The sequence below is a fragment of the Typopeltis vanoorti genome, chromosome 15, assembly GCF_054136105.1.
Source record: "Typopeltis vanoorti isolate ZY-2024b chromosome 15, IOZ_Tvanoo_1.0, whole genome shotgun sequence".
Lineage (NCBI taxonomy): Eukaryota > Metazoa > Arthropoda > Arachnida > Uropygi > Thelyphonidae > Typopeltis > Typopeltis vanoorti.
In genome coordinates this window covers 81,679,293-81,700,999 of record NC_143563.1, presented here as the reverse complement: position 1 = coordinate 81,700,999, position 21,707 = coordinate 81,679,293, and the positions used below count along the sequence as shown (strand labels likewise).

At 35.4% G+C, this 21,707-nt stretch overlaps 1 protein-coding gene across 4 annotated transcripts in view; it reads right to left on the bottom strand.

Annotated features, from left to right (window-relative positions):
• Nucleotides 1-21,707, bottom strand: part of LOC150098931 (cytoplasmic aconitate hydratase-like) — a 373,379-nt gene that overhangs the window by 203,564 nt on the left and 148,108 nt on the right. For all 4 annotated transcript variants that reach the window (XM_090405009.1, XM_090405006.1, XM_090405010.1 and 1 more), the window contains one exon: nt 14,896-14,965. In XM_090405009.1, the coding sequence (XP_090261135.1) occupies nt 14,896-14,965 (70 nt within the window). The remainder of the gene's footprint in view (nt 1-14,895; nt 14,966-21,707) is intronic.

Genomic DNA, 21,707 nt, shown 5'->3' with positions numbered 1-21,707 from the left:
TAAACCAAGTGAAAAACTTTCAACAACTATCTATCTCTAATCCAGAGTATTTTAATAATAAGGTATGACACCTTTTGCCTACTCATATAGGAAAATACGACTTCTGCATTACTTCAACCTTGGTATCTCACTTCTGGGTCTGGCTCCCACTGATGAGACCTCAATAAAGGTCAAATCTGGTCTGGGTAGTGACCTGTCCCATAATGCATAGCATTATACATGTCTGCAAGGAGATGTGCTTTGCATTATGGGATACTAAGGCAAGTGATGTGAAGTCATACCACCTTTGCCACGAGTTGCCCCAGTCCTGAAAGATACTTGAGGTTCAAACTTTGTTTGCTTGCACTTGGATAATGGATTAAACCAAGAATATAATTTCTTGGCATCTTTAATTTAAAACGTCATCTAATTTAATGAAGGCAATTATGGATCTTGTTATAAACCAGGAAAATGCAAAATATACGTGCATTTTCATAATCCATCATAACCGATCCATCTAGGTCATTGATAATTATATTTTTCAGCAAAGTGGATAATTTTAAACACAATGGAAATTCTGAAAGTAACATCTCCATTGCTCTGTACCCAAAAGATACTTGAGATGCAGTGAAACAAAAAAACAAAGGATAGTTTGATGTCTACATTATTCACACACTTTATTTTCATCACTATTTCTCAGCATTACTCCCACCGTTTAAACACATTTTCTCCGATGCATAAACATTTTTTCAAAGCCATCATAGTAAAATTCTTCAATATGGAAATTTCTCAAGCCACTTCAGGCTTCCAATAAGTGGGAAGGTTGGTCATTTCAAAATGGATACTCTTAAGATTTGTTTTTAATTTAGGAAATAATCAGAAATCCAATGGAGCCAAGTCTGAGATGTAGGAAGGATGTTCTGTCCATTCAAATCTGATCTCTTTTATAGCAACTGAAGCAAATGTACTTGTGTTTGGTTTTACAGTGTCATGTTATGAAAGCACTGCCAATTCCTTGGCATAAATATGAAGGACACCTTTGAAATCCCAAAAAGATATTCAAGTGTGTGCATTCTGTCAGATGTTTCAGTTTGAACTTTTTTGGTACTTGGTGCCAGGTTGGGTGGCTTATTCCCAGAGAGTATTGTTTATTTTGGAGTCTTAATTATGATCTAACTTTTTTTTCCAGCTAAAATGGATTTTTTTGAAGAGAAACACTGTGCTTTTCCTTTGGTGACAAATTTCCAATCTCATATTTTGCTAGTCAAACATGCTATCCACTGTGCACATACCTTATTGTAACCCAACTGTGTAATGATTCGGTGGATCCAGTTTTCAACTTCAGCAATTTTTGACTTATTTGCTGATTTTATTTGATTAACTGCACATGAAAAACATCAGATGCAGTTTATCAATTCTGCAAACACTTTTCTCATTCTTCGTGCTCAGCAATGTTCAGTAATCACATTTTTGTGAGTTAAAAATTCAATTACTGCACTATGCAATACCACTTCAATCACACAATGTATACTAATCTGCAGTAGAAGCATTATTTCATAAATCTAGGAATCAAAATTAATACAATAATACAGAAGTATTGAGATACAAGAGGATCACAGACAAAGGATGTTTGACTAAAATTTCTCTCTAACATTAGTCATCCTGTGAAAAGGGTTTAGAATGATATAATGAAAACATTACATTTGAAAGAATTTAGGAAAGATCTGCGAACCACTTTATAATAAAAATAGTGAACTATGTAAACATAATGAAGAGCTATGAAACTTCTTTCATAGATCCAACATTCTGTCATTTATAAGTATAGGTCAGCATTTGTAGACTGACCAAGTGGCTATCATACATACTCTCCAACCTACAGCTGGAAATATTCAAGTCTTTATCTTTAGTCAATATCTTTAGGTGGGAAATGAATTTCACTGCTCAGTGTGGGACCACCTCCCCACTTATTGGAGGCCTGAAATGGCTTGAGAAAGTTTCCATATCTGGTTTCTAAAATTTCCAGACAATGTAAAAAATAATTTTTGAAAAAATACAAGAAAGATCCTTAGCCCACCAACAATACTCATATTTATAGGTTACTGCCTTTCATGGACATAAAAAAAAAAGATAATCTGAATGGCCTGGCCATGTATGGAAAGCAAATGACTTCAGTACTCACAAACAAAATTGGTAACACTGAAGATCCGCGAGAATACACGGAGAAAGATGGACATACATAGTAATGAAAGCCTTAATACATAGGAATCAACACAATACTTTATATGCATTAGACAGGTACAGAGAGAGAGAGAGAGAGAGAGAGATGGTGTTGGCAGCAACTTCAAGGTCAAATGTTGACTATCCAAGAATTTGATCCAATTCTTCTTTTCAAGGACTGTCGTTGACTTCTCAAATCCACCATAAAGTTCTCATTTTTCCATGATAGATACTACTCTGGTTGAGTCAGTCAATGTTTACTTCAGATTCTGCTGCTAGTTCTCTAAGGTCTGATGCTTATTTTTTAACTTTCACCAATAACATTTGTATATTTGAACTTGTACTTCACACCTGAAATCTGCTCAACTGATTTGTTTTGAAAACTTTCATAGATGACACTAATTTTTTATTCCACTCAAAACTCAAGGGGATTATTCCTATTTTATATCACCTGTATACTCTTGTATCCTGAACCAGTTCAAAAATATCATTGTGAAGAATAACACAGGCAATAAGACTTGTTTCTTATATTGATGTTTAAAGGAGGAAAACTAGCATCTGGAAATAATAATTAACTAAATTTATTTAGTATTAAATTGTGGTGCCAATGTTTCACCTTGGTCGCCAAGGCATATTCATGGGCACAACTAAATACACCAAGTAGGATTCATGCAGGCCCAACCAATAGGAAAGCAAATACAGAATTGAGTATTTTGGCAAGATCCTTACAATCCTAATTGGTGCCTTCTATAGGTATGGTGATGAAATCTGGCCGAAGGTCTCAAGATGGATGGTCTCTCAGATTTTTGGTAACATGAGGCAGTTAAATACTTTCAAGGATTATGCCTGAGAAGTAAGAAGATTTGAAGTATTTTTCTGTCCACAGGAAACATACCTACAAAAACAGGTACATCTCTCATCTTTCACATCATCACTTCTTCTCCTAAAAGTGTGGTTTTAAGAACACCTTAAAGCTTAGATTCAGATAATATGAACCTATAAAAAAAAATCATAATTTAAAATTATGAATCTTCTTACAATTGTTCCTCTATGTTAGTATATTGTTGATTTTGCTTTCGTAACATGTATGATCAGCACTTACAATGCCCAATATTTATATGTTAAAATGAAATGTGAAGCATTTAAAATTGATGTACTTATTAGATTCTGATAGTCGTAATGGTTTCAATCTTTTTTTTTTTTTATTGTAATTCACAATTGTTAAGTGTTGTGATATCTGTCATTCTTTATAAAGACATTCTCTTTTCATTAATGACAACAATGTGTCAGCCATTACTACTTATCTTCTCACGTGCCATTTACATGAAGTACACATGCTCACCGAGGAGACTGATGGGTGATTGACAGCTGACAAAGAGAGAGTTTGGTATTGGGTTAACAGAAGAAAACAAGAAGAAAGAGATTGGAAATTTGAGAACAATGACCAGAGAATTTTGTTTTAGAAAGTTTTTAACAAAACATGACAGTGTGGAATATATAAATAGAAGAAAAGGAATCGTAGCAAAGTGAATCTTTGAACTGGAAGAGTTGAGACTGTTAACAAGTGATTAGTAAATAAAAGAAGATATTTGAGTAGATGTTCTAATTCAACGTTTGATGAAACACTGAATGAAAAGTTTTGTTTTCTGTCTTAAGGATGCCAGATCTATTCATTATTCTATTGGAAAAAAAAAAGCAAGGGAATTAGTGAAATCAAAAACTATAAAGTGGCAACACAAAGAGTTCTACCTTGATACTTTTATTTATGAAATAGTTAAAGAAACTACTTCTTTGTCTGGTTAAAGAGAAAAAAAAAAAAAAATGGCTATTTGTGCATCATATTGAACTGCATGAGGTAAGATTAATTATACTCCAGTAAAACAAGAGGTTGACTGAAAAAATAATGTATGCCAAATAACAAATATAAAAAAAAAAAAAATGATTCGATGGAAGTGAAGAGGTAGTTCTATATTTTCAGAAAAGGCCTAACAAAGAAACTGACTTTAACGAATACTTGTTATTTGTAGAAATTTGTTGTGAAAACCAAATGTTCAGTCTGAGAGACGTGATTAAGTATATGTTAAACACCAGCAATAGAATGAGTGAATGATGTTATTCTTATAAGATAAGGAAATCTCTAAAGTGTAGACTTATTTTAGATGGCCTTTGATCCAATTAATTTTGTACTTATTTAATTTTATTTAATGGTTTTGAGCCAATAATTTCTTGGATTCTAAAATAGAGTTAAAAGTAAATGCACCAATCAGATTGAACACTTGGGTATGTTTATTTAAACACTTGGTGTAAAAACAATCACTTCACAGAGATATAACATAAATGGCACAGCTGCCAGATTTTTTTTTACAAAATCTGGCAGCTGTGCCATTGTTCATTGGAAAAGCTAGCATGATAAAAAATAAACAAATCGCTCCACTGAAATCAATCATGAGTTACACTTTTAGCCAATGGATTCACCCCCCCCTCCCTAAACAATCAGCAAACTACATTTTTCTCCAAAACTTACTCCTCCTCAAAACTCAGATCACAAAAATAATCATTGCCATTTCTTACATTAGAGAGCATCTCAGAAAAAATTTCACATATGTTCAATCCATTCACCAAAAGATCCTCTCCATCACCTAGATCAGCATTTTCCCAAAGTGTGCCTGTTACTAGTTCTCAGAAAATATAAAAATTCAAATATGGCATGTATTGTCAATATAAGAAAAATCAAGTTTATGATAAAAAAATAAAACTGCATAACAGAAGCATGTCATCATTATTTATTCAAGTTTAATAACATGTATAAATATATATATATATATATATATATATACACATAAATATAGTCCAGGTTTACTACTTAACTGATTGAACAGATATCATAAAAAATAGAGAATGTTGAAGTATTATGCTGGTATTCTAAATCTATTTCAGCAAACACATGCATACATGTATATAGAGATGATGGGCTGCAAATTAATTAAAAAAGTGGTCCAGAGGTACATACAGATTGGGAAATGCTGATCCTGATCATCCTGGCATCTAGAATATTCTTTGCTTCTACAAACAGACAGACATATTTTGGAAACCTACAGTACATTTGTATAGTGGGTGGGCTAATGATTATTTTCTCCCTATTTTTATTAATTTTATATATATATTTATTATTATTTCTGTACATATTCCAGAAACCCTACTCTGGAGACCAAATATGGAGCTTTTTAAAACTACTCCAAAAGGCAATCGCAAACATCCATGCCTACAGCAAAATTTGAACCAGTGACCTATTGCTGGAAGTTTTTTCACTTGATTATATTATAAATTAAAGATGCCAAGAAATTATATTCTTAGTTTAATCCTTTATCCAAGTGTAAGCAAACAAAGTTTGCACCTGAAGTATTTTCAGGACAGGGCGACTTGTATATAGAGTCATATTTGTAGATTTAGGGACTCAAAAACACGTGTTGAACAGATTATTTTATTAATTACAAATAAAATAAAACGACGTTTCGACCTCTATATCGAGGTCATCATTGGAAGAATACAACTGTATACAGAACCAAGCTATATGCTCATGCTTTCTATATCAGTAAACTAAATCTAAGTAGTTAATAAATCTTTTTTCTAGCCTGACCTCTAGTGATAGAAAGGAAAAACAAAAATAAATAAAGAAAGAAATAAAATTATATTAAAAAAAAAAAAATTTCTCCCCCAATTTAGCTATTGGGGGAGAAAGTGGTGAGCCCATGGCTGTACCTTCTTTTTGAGAGTAAAAATTGTTTTGCCATACGAAATATCCGGAGCGGAGTACGTGGGCAAAAAGGGCCGTGATGTCATGTGGAAAAATGTTCTGTAGTAGCAAGATCGTGTCATTGATTGGGACATTGGTGAAAAGGGAAGTTATGTCAAAGCTGACTAATAAATCTTGGTCGGTGAGTGTAATGTTTTTGATTTTACTGATGAAATGTTGTGTATTTTTTATGTAGGAAGGGGACTGACCTACCAATTCCTTGAGTGTGGCAGCTAATTTTTTTGCTAAGAGATAATTTGGGCTGTCAATTCCTTCCATGATCGGGCGAAGTGGTGTGCCAGGTTTGTGTATTTTTGGCAGGCCATAAATTCTGGGCGCACGGGCATACTGAGGTATTAATTTTTTTTTGTCGTTTCTTCGGGCAATGTGTGGACGGATTTGATTAATTCAGTTGTTTTCTTTTTGTTACGTTTTGTGGGGTTGTAGTTAACCTTTTGGTAGGTGTTATGGTCCGATATTAACTGGTTCATTTTTTCAATGTATGTCGTACGGTCTAACAGGACGGTGGAATTGCCTTTATCGGCTTTCGTTATTATAATATCCTGGTTATATTTGAAGGATTTAAGGGCTAGATTTTCGGTTTTGTTTAAGTTGGTGTTTAGTTTTTTGTTAGAATTTAGTATACACGATGTTTCCATTCGTATTTTATCAGCCAGAATGGTGGGGAGGGATCGTAAACCTCTCTCGATATGATACACGATATCAAGCTTGTTTACTGACCTCGGAGCAATGGCGTACGTACCACAGAATTGACTGGAAAAATACTAAGTCCCTACACCGCACCAAAACCTGGTTTGAGAGAAAATTTAAAGAGTCTTGTGAAATGCTCAAACACAACCCAAATCTCAACAAAAATGATGGCTTCACCATTTCAAGAATGTGGAGGACCCATCTACAACCTGTATAACATCCTAAATTAGCATTAGAAAAATTCCCACTACAAGAAGACAACCTGGTGACCTGGTGAAGTGTTTAGAACATTCAATAGCAACTGAAAGAAATCATTTTGTAACTATCCAGAATATTAATACATGAGGACTCTAACAGTTTATTGTAGTTGCAGGTTATTGTTCCTCTGTATCGAGCCTTGATAAGACCCCATCTAGACTACTGTGCTCAGATTTGGTCACCTAGGTTTCTTCTTGATGGGGAGGAGGTGGAGAGGATCCAGAGGCGAGTGACCAAGATGATAGCAGGTCTGTGGAATGAACCGTATGAGAACAGGTTGAGGATTTGTGGGTTGCAAAAATTGGTTGATAGGCGGAGGAGGGGAGATATGATTGAGACATTCAAATTACTGAAGGGTTTCTATAAAATTAATTCAGAAGATATTTTTGAGAACAGGGCTGGTTGTGGGAGGACTAGGGGACATCCATGGAAACTGGGCAAAAGTGTGGTTAATAAAGGTGTTAGAGCTGGGTTCTTTACTTTTAGAGTAGTGAATGAGTGGAATGCGCTCCCTGAGTCTGTGGTGGATGCTGTGACAGTGAATGAGTTTAAGGCGAGGTATGATAGATACTGTATGAATGTCAAATAGTTGTGATGAATATGATTTGGGGCCTCCCTCGATGAGTCTAATGACTCCCTGGAGTTGCCCGTAATAATAGTAATAGTAACAGTAATAATAGTAATAATTTTTTTTTTTTTTTTTTTTTATATAATTTTATTTCTTTATTTATTTTTGTTTTTCCTTTCTATCACTAGAGGTCAGGCTAGAAAAAAGATTTATTAACTACATAGATTTAGTTTACTGATATAGAAAGCATGAGCATGTAGCTTGGTGTATACAGTTGTATTCTTCTGATGATGACCTCGATATAGAGGTCGAAACGTCAAGTTTTATTTTATTTGTAATTAATAAAATAATCTGTTCAACACGTGTGTTTTTGAGTCCCTAAATCTACAAATATGAGTGCTGATCACCGTGTAACCGTAAAAGAAAGAATTGTATATAGAGGCTAATGACTTCACATCACTTGCCTTAGTATCCCATAATGCAAAGCACATATCCTTATGGACATGTATAATGCTATGCATTATGGGAAGGGTCACTATCCTGACCGGTTTCGACCTTTATTGAGGTCTCATCAGTGGAAGCCAGACCCAGAGGTGATACCAAGGTTGAAGTAATGCAGAAGTCATGTGTGAAACTTTGTTTGCTTACACTTGGATAAAGGATTAAACCAAGAATATAATTTCTTGGCATCTTTAATTTATAGTATAATCAAATGAAAAACTTCCGACACCTATCGCTAATCCAGAGTATTTTAACAATAAGGTGTGACACCTTTTGGCTACTCGTATATAGAAATATGACTTCTCCATTAGTTCAACCTTGGTACAGCCTCTGAGTCTGGCTCCTGCTGATGAGACTTCCTTTCTTATTGGAGCTTTGGAAGATTTAACAGGGCTGGAGCAGGAGTTCTTATTCTTCCCCTCCTTTGGTCATTTTGTAATATCCAAAGGGATGCAGAAGGGAGAATCTTGAGAATTGACTGGAAATATTGTGGATGTGTAATAAAGTTTAGAAATGTTTATGCTCCATCTAATGAAACAGTTAGATGAAAATTCTTCCAAGAATTGGAGTCATTTACAAAGCGTCCCAAAATTCACATAAGAAGTAATTTTGATGGAAAACACAGGTTTTTAATTAAAAATTGTAATTTCTTATTGATTCATAAAGTATACAGTATAGGGTTATGCATAGAATAGCATATCGGGTAAATGGCCTCCACGGCTTTGCTGGCACATACGCACTCTTTTGTCGAAATTTTCTATGACCGTTTTGCATAAATGTGGCTGAATTTCATTGATACAACTGTAGCTGCCAAACCTTCATTATTTTTAAAATATTGCTCAACAATGAAAATGTGTTGTTCTTTCGTGTAGCGCTCCATTTTTAATAACCCTGAACTGTTAGCTGTCGTGCTGTCTTTTTTTTTTCTCGTTGGCAACACTTTACCGCACAAATGGCGCTAAATTTAAATCTTGCGTGAATTTTGGGACACCCTTTATATGGTGCCCACTACATCATAGCAGCTGGAGACTGGAATTGTATTGAAAAACCCTACATTACACAAAATAGGAGGACATCCCAGGAGTAGAAAAGTGGGATGCGCACAGTTAAAAACATATCTTGACAATGCTCAACTAGTAGACATGGAGGATTCGCAATCCCAATCTCCAGGCATACACATACATGAATCAAGGTATTGGTACTCATACTGATTGAATTTATATCTCTTATTCCCTTATAAATAAGATAATTCAGATAAAATATCTTGACATGAACATGTCAGATCATAATCCAGTTATACTTAAGTTCCACTGCATGGAAAAAGTAGAGATCTCTTCTGCGCTCTTTTGGTGGAGACTTCCACCAAATTTTCCATTGATATTTTCAACTAAATTCCAGACCCTCTGTTTGATGGAATAATGTTACCTGGAATTGGGATATGTGGTTAAAATTCAAACAAGCAGTAAAGCAGAATATGATGGAATGGGGAAAAGAACAGGCTTTCCTCAAAAGGAAAAAGTTGAAAGACCTGTATATAGAGAGAAGCTAATTTGTAACAAACCAATGCAATGGTATAAAATTAGAAACATTAACATAGAGATAGAACTGGAAAGGGTAGGAACAAGTAGAAGAAAGAAATTTTAAGATAAGAATACAACAGCACTTATCAGATAGCTCTTCTGCTGCATTCTTCAATAGATAATTAACAAAATTTTGCAAAGAAAGAACTATCACTGAAATCTGTGTTGATGGAGAAAACATGTCCACCACTAAAGACATCCTTGACTCCTTTCAAAAACACTACAAAAATCTGTTTGAAGACAATAGTACTGTTGGAAATTATAACTCTTGGAACATTAATGGCTTTCCTGTTCATGTCCAAGATGGGCTTGACAGCCCCATTACAGCATCTGAAGTTACCACAGCCTATAAAGAATGCCAGACTAGAAAATCCCTAGGCTTGATGGTCTGGGGATAGAACTTTATCGTGAGGCCTGGGATTTTATTCTTCCCATTCTGTTACACTATTTAATTCCTTTCTCTCATCAGGACACATACCAAGTGAATTTGCAGCAAGCCATACTATCCTCATTCCTAAACCTAATAGAGATGACACCTTAATCAGCAGCTGGAGACCTATTTCTCTATCTAATACTGACTACAAGAGATTTTTCTGCATTATTAATAACAGTCTCAAAGTGGGAATGAAATATATAATTAAAAGCACACACAGGTGTATGGGGTACCAGGTCGAGTAGGAGAATTTAATCTATTTTTGCTATGTGATCTAATCCGCTTAATTAACACAAAAAAGCAGTTGATGGCAGTGCTATCAGTAGACCTTACTCAAGCATTCGATAATGTCTGGCATCCCTTTCTATTCCACATCCTCCAGCAAATTGGTGTAGGAAAAAACTGCTATCTGTTATTAAAGGAGCCTATGCCAATTCAACCACCTGTCTCCTAATTAATGGGTTCCTGTCAGGCCCAGTAAAAATTCAAAAAGCAGTCAAGCAAGGTTGCCCTCTCAGTCCATTGCTCTTTGCATTCGTTCTTGAACCTTTCTTACAACAAGTCAACAATACACATGCTGTGCGAGGAATAACAGTTCCTTCAACTAAAAAGGAAAATAAGGTATTAGCATATGCCGATGATGTAGTTGGAACTTTGAAGGATAATGATTCCATATACAGTCATACCCTGAAGTTACGCGGTAGATGGGACCAACAAAAAGTGCGCAAGTTGAATTCGCATAACTCGGGATATAATTTTGCATGCAATTTATATATATAAACATACAGATTAAAAAAACACCTATATTTTTTAAGAAATATAATCATAATTGTAGTTTTTCATACACAAAAAAAAAAGTTATTTCGATGTCGATGGTTTCATAACATCTAATAGATTCGTCTGACAGCATAATGTCTTTTTCTTGTCATGCAAAATTTCTTCATAGCAAGTCAATGATTTTTTTATTCCTTGCGGCTACAATTCATTCTTCATTAGAATCTATGTCCTCCAAAATCTGTAAACTTTTCTCTAATGCTTGTTCTTACTGTGGATTCCTGCAGATCGAACTTCTTTGCTAGCTTACAAATTTTCATTACGCCTTCAAAATTCTTAATGATGTTGAGTTTTGCTTCCAAAGTCAATGTTTTTCTTTTCTTGCTAGCTGTAGAAGAATCGTACTTGCTTGTTTTGGACGACGACATTATTTTTTATGTGATAAAATTTTTATCAAGAACATAACATTAAACAATCGCAAGATTAGTAGACTATAAAAATCGTGTACGAAAGGAGACCGCACGAAACACATCAGTGCTTGTTCGCAGCATGTGCGACACTGGCGAATGCAGCCATCCCCGGAAAGATAAGACTAGTGACGAGGCGTAAAGTGGGTCGTACATATAAGAAACCACGTAACTCCGGATTCGCATAAGTCGGGGTATGATTGTATATATATTTTGGTATTTTGGAAAGATTCAGCAAAAGCAGCAGATTAATCATTAATGCAGACAAGACAAACTTAAAAGTTTATGGAAAATGGGATCTAGGAGGCATTCCTTTTGGACTAACCCCAAAGAGAAAGAACCCCTCATTATACTTGGAATTCCCTTCTCCACTTACCCAATATTACCAGTCCAACAACTGATATACAAGAACTTGAAAATGTTAGAAGACTAAAAATAGTGCCGCCCTCCTTTTCTTCTAAAGCCATAGTACTCAAAACCATAATCTTTCCTGCTCAGTTGTACATAATAAATATTACAGACATCACAGAAGCTGAAGAAAAGCAATTATATAGTAAACCTGTGCAATTTTTTTGGTCTAGCCGATACCAAGAAGTTAAAAAAGAATTTCTTCAACTATCAACGAAGCATGGAGGATATGGACTTCCAGTCTTAAAATTCTGCTATTTAAGCAATACAGCTTAAATAATCCATAAAATATTGCAAAGTAATCACACATGTGTAGACCTTCTCCGGTACTACTTGGGTTTTCATCTTCCCCTGTTTGGAGTTGATGATTATAAAGGTCCAAAAGCTAAGACTGTTCCTGAATACTACAACACATTGTGCTTAACTCTAAGACTGCTAAAACACTCTGACATTGACATTCTTTCCATTAAAAAAAAAGTAAAATTTGGTATAAAGAAATCTTTAATCTCTTTCGCTGCGAAGTTCCACAGTTGGGTACTGACAACAATATTTTGTTTCATAACTTGATGAAGTTCCAAGGGTACCTTAACAGGAAGGATCTTGCTTGGAGAATTGCATATGGTTGCCTTCCAGTCAATGCCATCAAATGGAGGTACTTTAATCGGAGATCCAATCTGTGACCTCTGTTACCAATTTGGAAACAGTAGAACATGCATTCTACAGCTGCCCGCTTGCTCTGTGTATTTGGAACAGATTATGTAATGTGTGGGCATGCCACTATTTACAACTGAACAGGTTATTTTTTTTTACAATACCCACCACCTGTCAGCAATGGGAAGAGAATTTTGATTTTTATAATTAATGAATTAAAATACCATTTATGGAAGGCTAGAAAAAAACTTGGATTTGAAAACCAGCAATATGACATCCAAATGCGATATAATATTGTACTGTAGAAATTTTATTGTTCAGTCAGATGTTTTTTATATTTAGAAGAAAGCATTCTAGGAAATATCAAATTTATCACTAGATGGTGTAGACCACCCACATTATGCAATATTCACTGGGGGGGGGGATTCTGTCTATTCTTGCTATGAGAGGTTTTTCAAATAGTTCCATCCTCTTAATTCAATGTAGTCTTATAGTCAATTGCAGGGATGACTGGAGAGCAATATGACAGGCAGAGAAGGCCAACTCAAGGAGGTTAATCCAGATGGTGGCTAACCACCTGGGTAACAGTAATCTTTGTGCTTTAGTTTCAATTGGTTTTTTGGTTGTTCATCTATGAGATCGGTGAAAAAGAAAAACTGATAGCCTTTGGCTATACGATGATGATATAAAAGAGCTGAGGCCTTTTCTCTCGCTCTCTCATGCTGTCTATCTTTCTTTTTTTCTCCTAATACAATCAGACTCTCTTGCACCCCCATACTAACTACTCAAGGCCTATGATGAGCAACCCTTTACTTTTTCACCTCAATAAAGGTCGAAATCGGTCAGGGTATTGACCCTTCCCATAATGCATAGCTTTATACATGTCTGTAAGGAATATGTGCTTTGCATTATGGGATACTAAGGCAAGTGACGTGAAGTCATTAGCCTCTATATACAAGTTGCCCTGTCCTGAAAATACTTCAGGTGCAAACTTTGTTTGCTTACACTTGGATAAAGGATTAAACCAAGAATTATAATTTCTTGGCATCTTTAATTTACAGTGACCTGTTGGTTGGAGAGCAGAAATGCCAACAATTAACTAATATTTAACTTGATGAAACAAATTATATCCAATATCTATGCTATAACTACTCTGGGAATTGCAGACCATGCCAATTACAGATGATCAGATTCTGTGTGGAAAAATTACCTCTTTATCATACAGATGTAAGTGTTTTAGGAATCTGCAATGGCTCTATCGCATTCTTATAACCATAATAAATATTACTTCCCCACTAACAAATGTGATAGCCATAATGAAACCATCCTCTGAACAATCAAGATCTTCTCATGTGGGTGTCTGTTATTACTGTACGGTCACACCATTCCGAAGTCCATCTGTGTTTGACTCCCTGCTGTTCTATCAGCATGTACATAGTTTCATATCCTTGTACCTATGAAATATTGGTTCTACATAAAAGTAAATTATTATAACAGATATCTATTTCTTCCTGTGAACAAAAACATGAACCACAATCAGCAACTACGTATCCATACCAGGTTAAAATATGACCTTAATATTCAAGAATGTGTAAGCTAAGCTATTTTGTAATGGTATGTCACTTAGACATAATAAAAATGAGATTAACAAAACATCAAAGCGATTATTAAGACTTTTTCCTTCAATGTTCTGAAGCACAAATGGAAAAGAAAACCGAAGAGGACCAATATATAGGTGGTTGATGCAGCAGGTTATTTTAGAAGATCAAAATGCAGCAGCTAATCAAATTAAACACTTCATGAATGACAAAGCAATCTGGAAGAATGTTGCTGAACGAAAATTAGTTATATCTTAATTGTGTTACTGTTAAAATATTTGGCACTTCCCTGATATAAATATGATTTCTTTTAATAATTTATTGACATCGAGTTATTTTAGGTATTTTTCTTCATATTCATGATTTAGAGAGTGCTAAAGACTTCACTTAATACCATGCAGTTTTCTGACATGAAACTGCACAGTACTGAGGTTTTGACCAAAGAAGGTTTCTACTGATCTCTGATGAGACAACAGATCAAGACTCAAGAGCAATAATAAAAGAAAGTGTATAAAAGGGGAACTTGGTCAGAGTTTGTTATCTTTTAAGATTAGAAACCAAGGAAACTTCTGAAGTTGTATTCTCATATGTCACTTTCAAAAATATTTTGTCTCTAAAGGCAAATAATATTATAAAACAATGGATATTTATCATTCTTCTTTCAAGTTTTTTATGCCTACAGATTAAGCATTTGAGACTTTCTTCATATTCTTTTTGTTATGGAATCTTCACCTTAGTATTATAATACCTAAAAGAAAAGACGGGCATCTTGCTATAAAAAAATTTAATTCGATATTATTAGAAAAGTATTTATCTGATCTAGAATTTATCTTTAAGATTTATTTACAGTTATTATTATCTTTATTCTTCAGTTAAAAATTTTTTTTAAATGGCTTTCAAGTAAAATGAAAACTAACTGCAATCAAATAATTCAGTGAGCCTATATGAAAAAATTACCTTTAAGAAATAAAAACGTTCTTTATTCCTTTCAAATTCTGCATCGAGATTATTTTTTAAAGCATCAGCACTGAAAATAAATAAAAGAAATGCTGCATTTAATATGCACATTTTTTTGTAACATGATTTCAACTTGAAATAATGAAATTAGCTTATTACATAAGCTGCAAAAAAACAAATCTGAGAGAGTGAATAGAGCTTAAAACTTCCAACTGATTCGAACCAGCTATGTGACAATTCAAGACTGCATGCAAATGGAAATTAAGTCAAAGGAAAGAAGTGAAAATGATCCCCAAAAAAAAGCATCTCACAACAGCATTCTTGTACAATTATCAGTTTTTGAACTTTGAGCCATTTTCAGTTCAGTTTAGATTGTTTATTTATTGCAATTTGTAACATAGTGCTGGTTTTGTTGGCTGCATGGCTCTTGTCTCTACTCTCCAATCAGTAGGCATGGGCTTGAATTCTACTGTGACATGAGTGCTTGTTAAAGTCTTTCTTTAGCTGATAGACTATTTTTTGTTATCCAACACGAGATTACAACCCTCCCAAGCAGAAATTAAGTGGTTGAAAAATATGTTTGGTGAGTAGTGCAGAGTTCCCAAATTATCTCACCTCAGTGCCCACCCATGGTGCCGAAAAATATAACAGATTTATAACCTTTTATGGGTTGGATTCATATAAGTATGTATTTCTGAACTGTTTTGTCTAATTCTGCTAAGCATGGTCCAATTTAAACCACAATTTGAGAAGACAATAAATCTTAGTAAAAAATCACAACTTTTTTTAAATCTGTCAAGGAAAAGAGAAACTGTTATAAACAAAATAAGATATGTAAGGTGAAAATAACTTGTTGTAAAACACACCTAAAATGATTATAAAAACCAACTTTCATTCATACTAGCACCTCATGGTATAAACAACACCAGAAGAGATAAAAAAATACCATTATTAAACTTACTAATATTTCGCTGATTTTCTAACAGCATATTCAGAGCACAATTATAACTATGACAAGCACACATCACTGAACAAAATAACTGTGGACTAAATAATTGAACAGAAGTTGTTATAGGTCTGAAAGATGTATTCTATTATACCTGTAATCAACATGTTATCTATTATACCTGTTATTTATTTCTATATTTAATATGCCATCTTCACTAAATACTGTGCTTAAATAGCACAAATGTTTTACTTGTTCCACATATCTCTAATTAATGTTTTTCACATTTGTGTTGTTATAGAAATCATTTGTAAGTCTGAAACTATTTTTGGAATTAGCATCAGCTATCAAGCACTCTCTCAACCTCAACAAGTATAGCTGCATGAATTTGGGACCTTGGCAATACCTTTTTAGTCAATAGCTACAGACCATATAAAATAGATAAAATACTGCATGTACCATCCCTCATGTAGCCAATACTCAAGATCACAGCAAAATCATTCCATATATTAAGGGTTCATCAGAAAAAATGGCCCAAGTTCTCTGCAAATTACTTTCAAACCTTTAATTCAGCTAGCTACCTTCATCCGTTTTTCTAAAGATCAATGTCATCCTCATGCATATCTTTGAGTTTATAAAATTCTTTGTGCCTGCAGATTAGCCTACTTTGGACAGACTGGTAGATCTGTTAACATCTGCCTTCAAGAACACAAAAATTACATTCGATTATCTATGACAAGCTGGGATTGGCAGACATGCTCTGAATGCTCCTTCACATAGGATTAGATGGAGGAAAAGATCAATAATACATGAGGTCAGTCTGATAGGCTATTTTTAAAATCATCAGCTATGGAGCACTCTCCTAACCTCAACAAGTATGGGTAGTATTAATATGCCAAAGATCTCAGAGACTATCATTTTAAGAACTCATAGCATGACTTATCTAAATTAACTTTATGGTTATCCTTCCCACAGAGGGGTGCCACATAAGGGCATTAGTTCTGCTTTATTTTCCCCAATTATTTAATTCAGTGCCAGATGTTTGTCACAGTTATAATTGTGCCCTGAAGATGCTGGATAGAAAATCAACAAAATGTCAGTAATTATACAAATCAAGTGGATATTTTAAATCCAACATCATTTCAAAGCTGAATGTAGAAACTATAAAAGTTTAATATGAAATTTGAATAGAGAGCTTATTATTATTATTCGTGACACCTCCAAAGAGTCCAAAGATTCATCACGGGACCCACCCACTGAACAACTCTCAGTCTCCACCACTACCAATCAACTACATCAGCACCATCTACCGCCCACAACCACCATAAGGATTTTTTGTCTGAAAATTGCGTGTGTTCTGAAGGGCCGATTTGTCTGTATGCGGGATGAAAAACCCAAGTTTCAGGGAGAAAAACCCTGCTACCTCCGTATGAGATCAGCTAACTCACCTTCAACTGAAAAAATCCATATAAAGATTTCTCCCGTGACGACGGGAATCGAACAAGCCTTTTCCAATCAAAGGCGCAATGTACCGTCGTTCTTCCAATTGCACTACGGAGGCAATGGGAATCCACTTGCTGGCATTTACGAGTTGCTCTAGCACTGATCTTATAGAAGACATGATCGCTTGCCCAAGAGTCCATATATTCACCTTCTATTGGTCAATTTTGATAAGGGTTTCACTGGCCTGACAAGTGTTTCAAACTGGTTGGTTCTCCTCATAGACCAGGCAGAAACCTTAAGAGAGGGAAAACTCTCATTAAGTACTAAGGAACTCGAAGTGTCAGAGAGGTGTATTTTTCGTAAGTGAACTCTCAGTCGGCTTCATTTTGACGATGCAAAATTACAAAAATTAAGTGAATATTAAATCTAACAAAAAAAAAAATGTTAGCAAGTTTAATAAATGTATTTTTTTATCTCTTTATCTAATGCTACTATATTGAAGCATTTTTTTTTTGTTTCCATTAATTGCTTGCTTAGGTAGAATTTTCTTTATATATATATATATATATATTTCCCCCCCTGCAAGTTGGTTACTTCACAACACAGAAGAGCAAGCAACTAGCTTAGTTATATATAAATGTAATAAACAACTAGTCTCTATGCTACAGAGACTACATAAAAAAATAATTTTATGTAGTCTCTGTAGCATAGAGAAGAACAAAGAGAAAATACATCCTTAGTGGAAAAGACTGAATTTAATGTTCATTATGATGAGAGGTATCTTCATATCGACTTTTTCAAATGAAGTAAAGTTAGCCAATCTCATACATAGATGTCTTTTTTTCCTGGAGACTTGGGTTTTTCATCTCACATTCAGGCAAATCACCAGATACAACAATTAACAGATAAATAAATGAAATTACTGGGTAGTAGATGGCATAATGTGTTAATGGCGAATGGCAGTTAGTCTTATACCTAAATATATATTCTTTATGTGTAAAATGAGTATGCTCTCAGGCAAACAACTGTGCCATCTCATGACCTTAAATCCTATTACTTATCTCTCTAATAATGCAATACATCTCCGCAAGGGGATGTGCTTTGCATTAGGGGAAAATATTAAGGAAAGTGATTGGAGCTTACTCCGCCTTTACGACGAGTTGCCTCAGACTTGCACTATGTGCAGGTGCAAACTTGACTTACTTGTCTGTTTGCTTACTTGGGTAAAAGGAACCTAGCTTATAAAATTGCTTGGTATCTTTAACATAGTATACCCAAGTTAAAAAACTTTCTACATCTTACTCTCATCCAGAGATTTTTATTTAATAAGGTCAAAGCACCTTGTAGCAACTTGTTTAGGTAAAATTTATAAGCTCTGCATTACTTCACCCTTGGCATTTTTATGGTCTGGCTCCCACTGATGAGACCTCAATAAAGGTCGAAACCGGTCTGGGTAGTGGTCCTTGCCTTTAATGCATAGCATCATACATCTCCGCAAGGGGATATGCTTTGCATTAGGGGAAAATATTAAGGAAAGTGATCGGAGCATACTCCACCTTTACCACGAGTTGCTCAGACTTGCACTACGTGCAAGTGCAAACTTAACTTACTTGGGAAAAAAGGATTAAAACCTAGCTTATAAAATTACTTGGTATCTTTAACATTGTTATAGTGCAAGTTCTATTACTGATTTTTTGCAATGTCGAGAAAAAAACAAACAAACAAACAAACAAAAAAAACTTGTTTGTCCATGCCAGAGATCAACTGACTTGATAAGTGGTTGAAGAAAGGCTTAGAGAAAGTTAAGTTTCAGCAGTCAGCAACTAGAATAATTTAGTCATTATAACAGTCTTTCTTAGCAAAGTCTAACATCATGGATGCAAATATCATTTTCACAAGGGGTACTTAGCGATCAGCTCTATTCATACATTCTGAAAACTGCGGAATCATATACATACCACAACCCCCCCCCCCCCCCCCCACTTTCCCTCCATTCTCTCACTGCTCTATCCCTTGCTCCCACACTCTTAACTTTTTCCCTTTTATTATACAGATATTTTGTCTTACATATCATAATTGGATTTTATGCGGTTATTAAGTGATAACTATCTGCGACAGCATGTAATGGAAAATACTAGGGATCAGATGACCTAGTAATTGCATCTGAGAATTTGGCTGTAACGAACATGACCACATTGCCACCAATTGATGAGAGTGATCATAGGTTCTTGACTTGGGAGATGGCTAAAGGTGTGGAATTTACAATTAAGACAGGGTACATGTGGAATTATCGGGCTGGTAAGTATGACAAGCTTAGGAGTTTGATTGGTTCAGTGCCATGGCATTTAAAACTGCAAGGGCTGGATGTTGATAGTGCATGGGAGGTGGTTAAGAAGTGTTTGCAGGAGGTAATGGCTGATTGTATACCTAGAGTCCGAATAATAAATCAAGTAGGGGTTAAATGGATGAATAACAGCATTAAGCTTGAGCTGCAATAAAAGAAACAACTATGGAGGGAATTTAAGGAGAAAGGTGACCAGCAGACACATGGAAGGTATAACGCACAGGCCAGAAGGGTAAAGAGTGTGATAAGAAAAGTAAAAGCGGATTATGAAAGAACATTAGCCATGCAGGCTAAAGAGAATTCCAAACAGTTTTTTTGATATGTTGTAAGTAAAAGAAAAAATGTATATGGCAGAATGATTTTAAAGAATGCCGATGGTAGGGAGGTAACCGAATCAGTTGATATAGTGGAATTACTGAGCGAGCACTTTGCAAGAGTATATCATCCGGGTGGTGACTTGCAGGAATGAATGAACCAACAGCTTATATGGGAACTGTGGTGAATGAAGTGGAGGTGAATAGTCTATTACAAAACCTCAATGCCAATACATCTGTGGGATTGGATGGTATACCAGCTCTTGTCGTACATGAAGCAGCTAAAGAATTGACAGTGCCCTTGACCATTTTGTTTAATTTGAGTCTAGGGTCTGGGTTAGTCCCGAGGGGGTGGAAAGAGGGGGAAATAGTTCCACTGCATAAAGGACGTTTCAAGATTGCTGTTGTAAATTACCGACCGATCAGCATAATCAGGAATCGTTGTCAAGGTCTTGGAGAAAATAGCCAAGAGGAAAATACAGGATTGGATAGATGAAAATGGGATACTGTATGGGAGGCAGCATGGTTTTGTGAAGGGTAGGTCATGCCTCAGTAACTTGCTCAAGTTTTATAACACAGTGACGGCTGAACTGGATAAGGGTAATGGGTTTACAGTGATTCTACGAATTTGCTAAGTCCTTTGACAGGATACCACATGGAATTCTAATCAATAAACTGCAGCATATGGGGGATGGATAAGAGGGTGGTTGATGGAGAGATATCAGAGAGTGGTTTATTCAGGAGTAGAGTCCAAAAGACAGCCCGTGACTAGTGGTGTGCTGCAGGGATCTGTTCTTGGACCACTACTGTTCAATTTGTTCATTAACGATACAGAAAAGGATTTGAGAGGAAGTGTTCATTTGTTTGCTGATGATGCAAAGTTGGGTAGAGCAATAGTCAGTGCACAGGATGTCAAAATTTTGCAGGATGATTTGGATAGTTTGGAGGACTGGGCTAAGGAGAATGGATGTTAATTTCATGTGGCAAAATGTAAGGTTATGCATTTTGGGGTGAAAAGATTAGCAGCAGTATATCACATTAGTGGAACTGTATTCCAGGAGATTGAAGAGGCCAGGGATTTGGGAGTTGGTGGATAGGGAGTTGAAGTTTAGGGGGCACATTGCAAAAGTCGCTAAATCAGCTCATCAAATCACTTGGTTGCTGAAAAATACTTTAATAAGCAATGACAAACATGTTATTGTTCCTCTGCATCGAGTCTTGATAAGATCCCACTAGACTACTGTGCCCAGATATGGATGCCAGGGGTTTCTTCTTGATGGGGAAGAGGTGGAGAGGATCCAGAGATGCGTGACCAAGATGATAGCAGGTCTATGGAATGAACCTTATGAGAACAGGTTGAAGATTTTTGGCTTGCAGAAATTGGTTGATAGGCAGAAAAGGGGTGATATGATTGAGACATTTAAATTACTGAAGGGCTTCTATAAGATTAAGTCAGAAGATATTTTTGAGAATAGGACTGGCCCTTAGTCCTCCCACCACCAGTGGTGGGAGGACTAGGGGCCATACATGGAAGCTGGGCAATAATGTGGTTAGCAAGGGTGTTAGAGGTAGGTTTTTTACTTGGAGAGTGGTGATCGAGTGGAATAAGATGCCAGAGGCTGTTGTGGGTGCCATGACTGTGAATGAGTTCAAGGCGAGGTATGATAGATACTGTGTGAATGTCGAATAGTTGTTCTTGACATGATGTTAGGGCCCCCCCTCGATGAGTCCATAGACTCCTTGGAGTTGCCCGAAATAATAATAA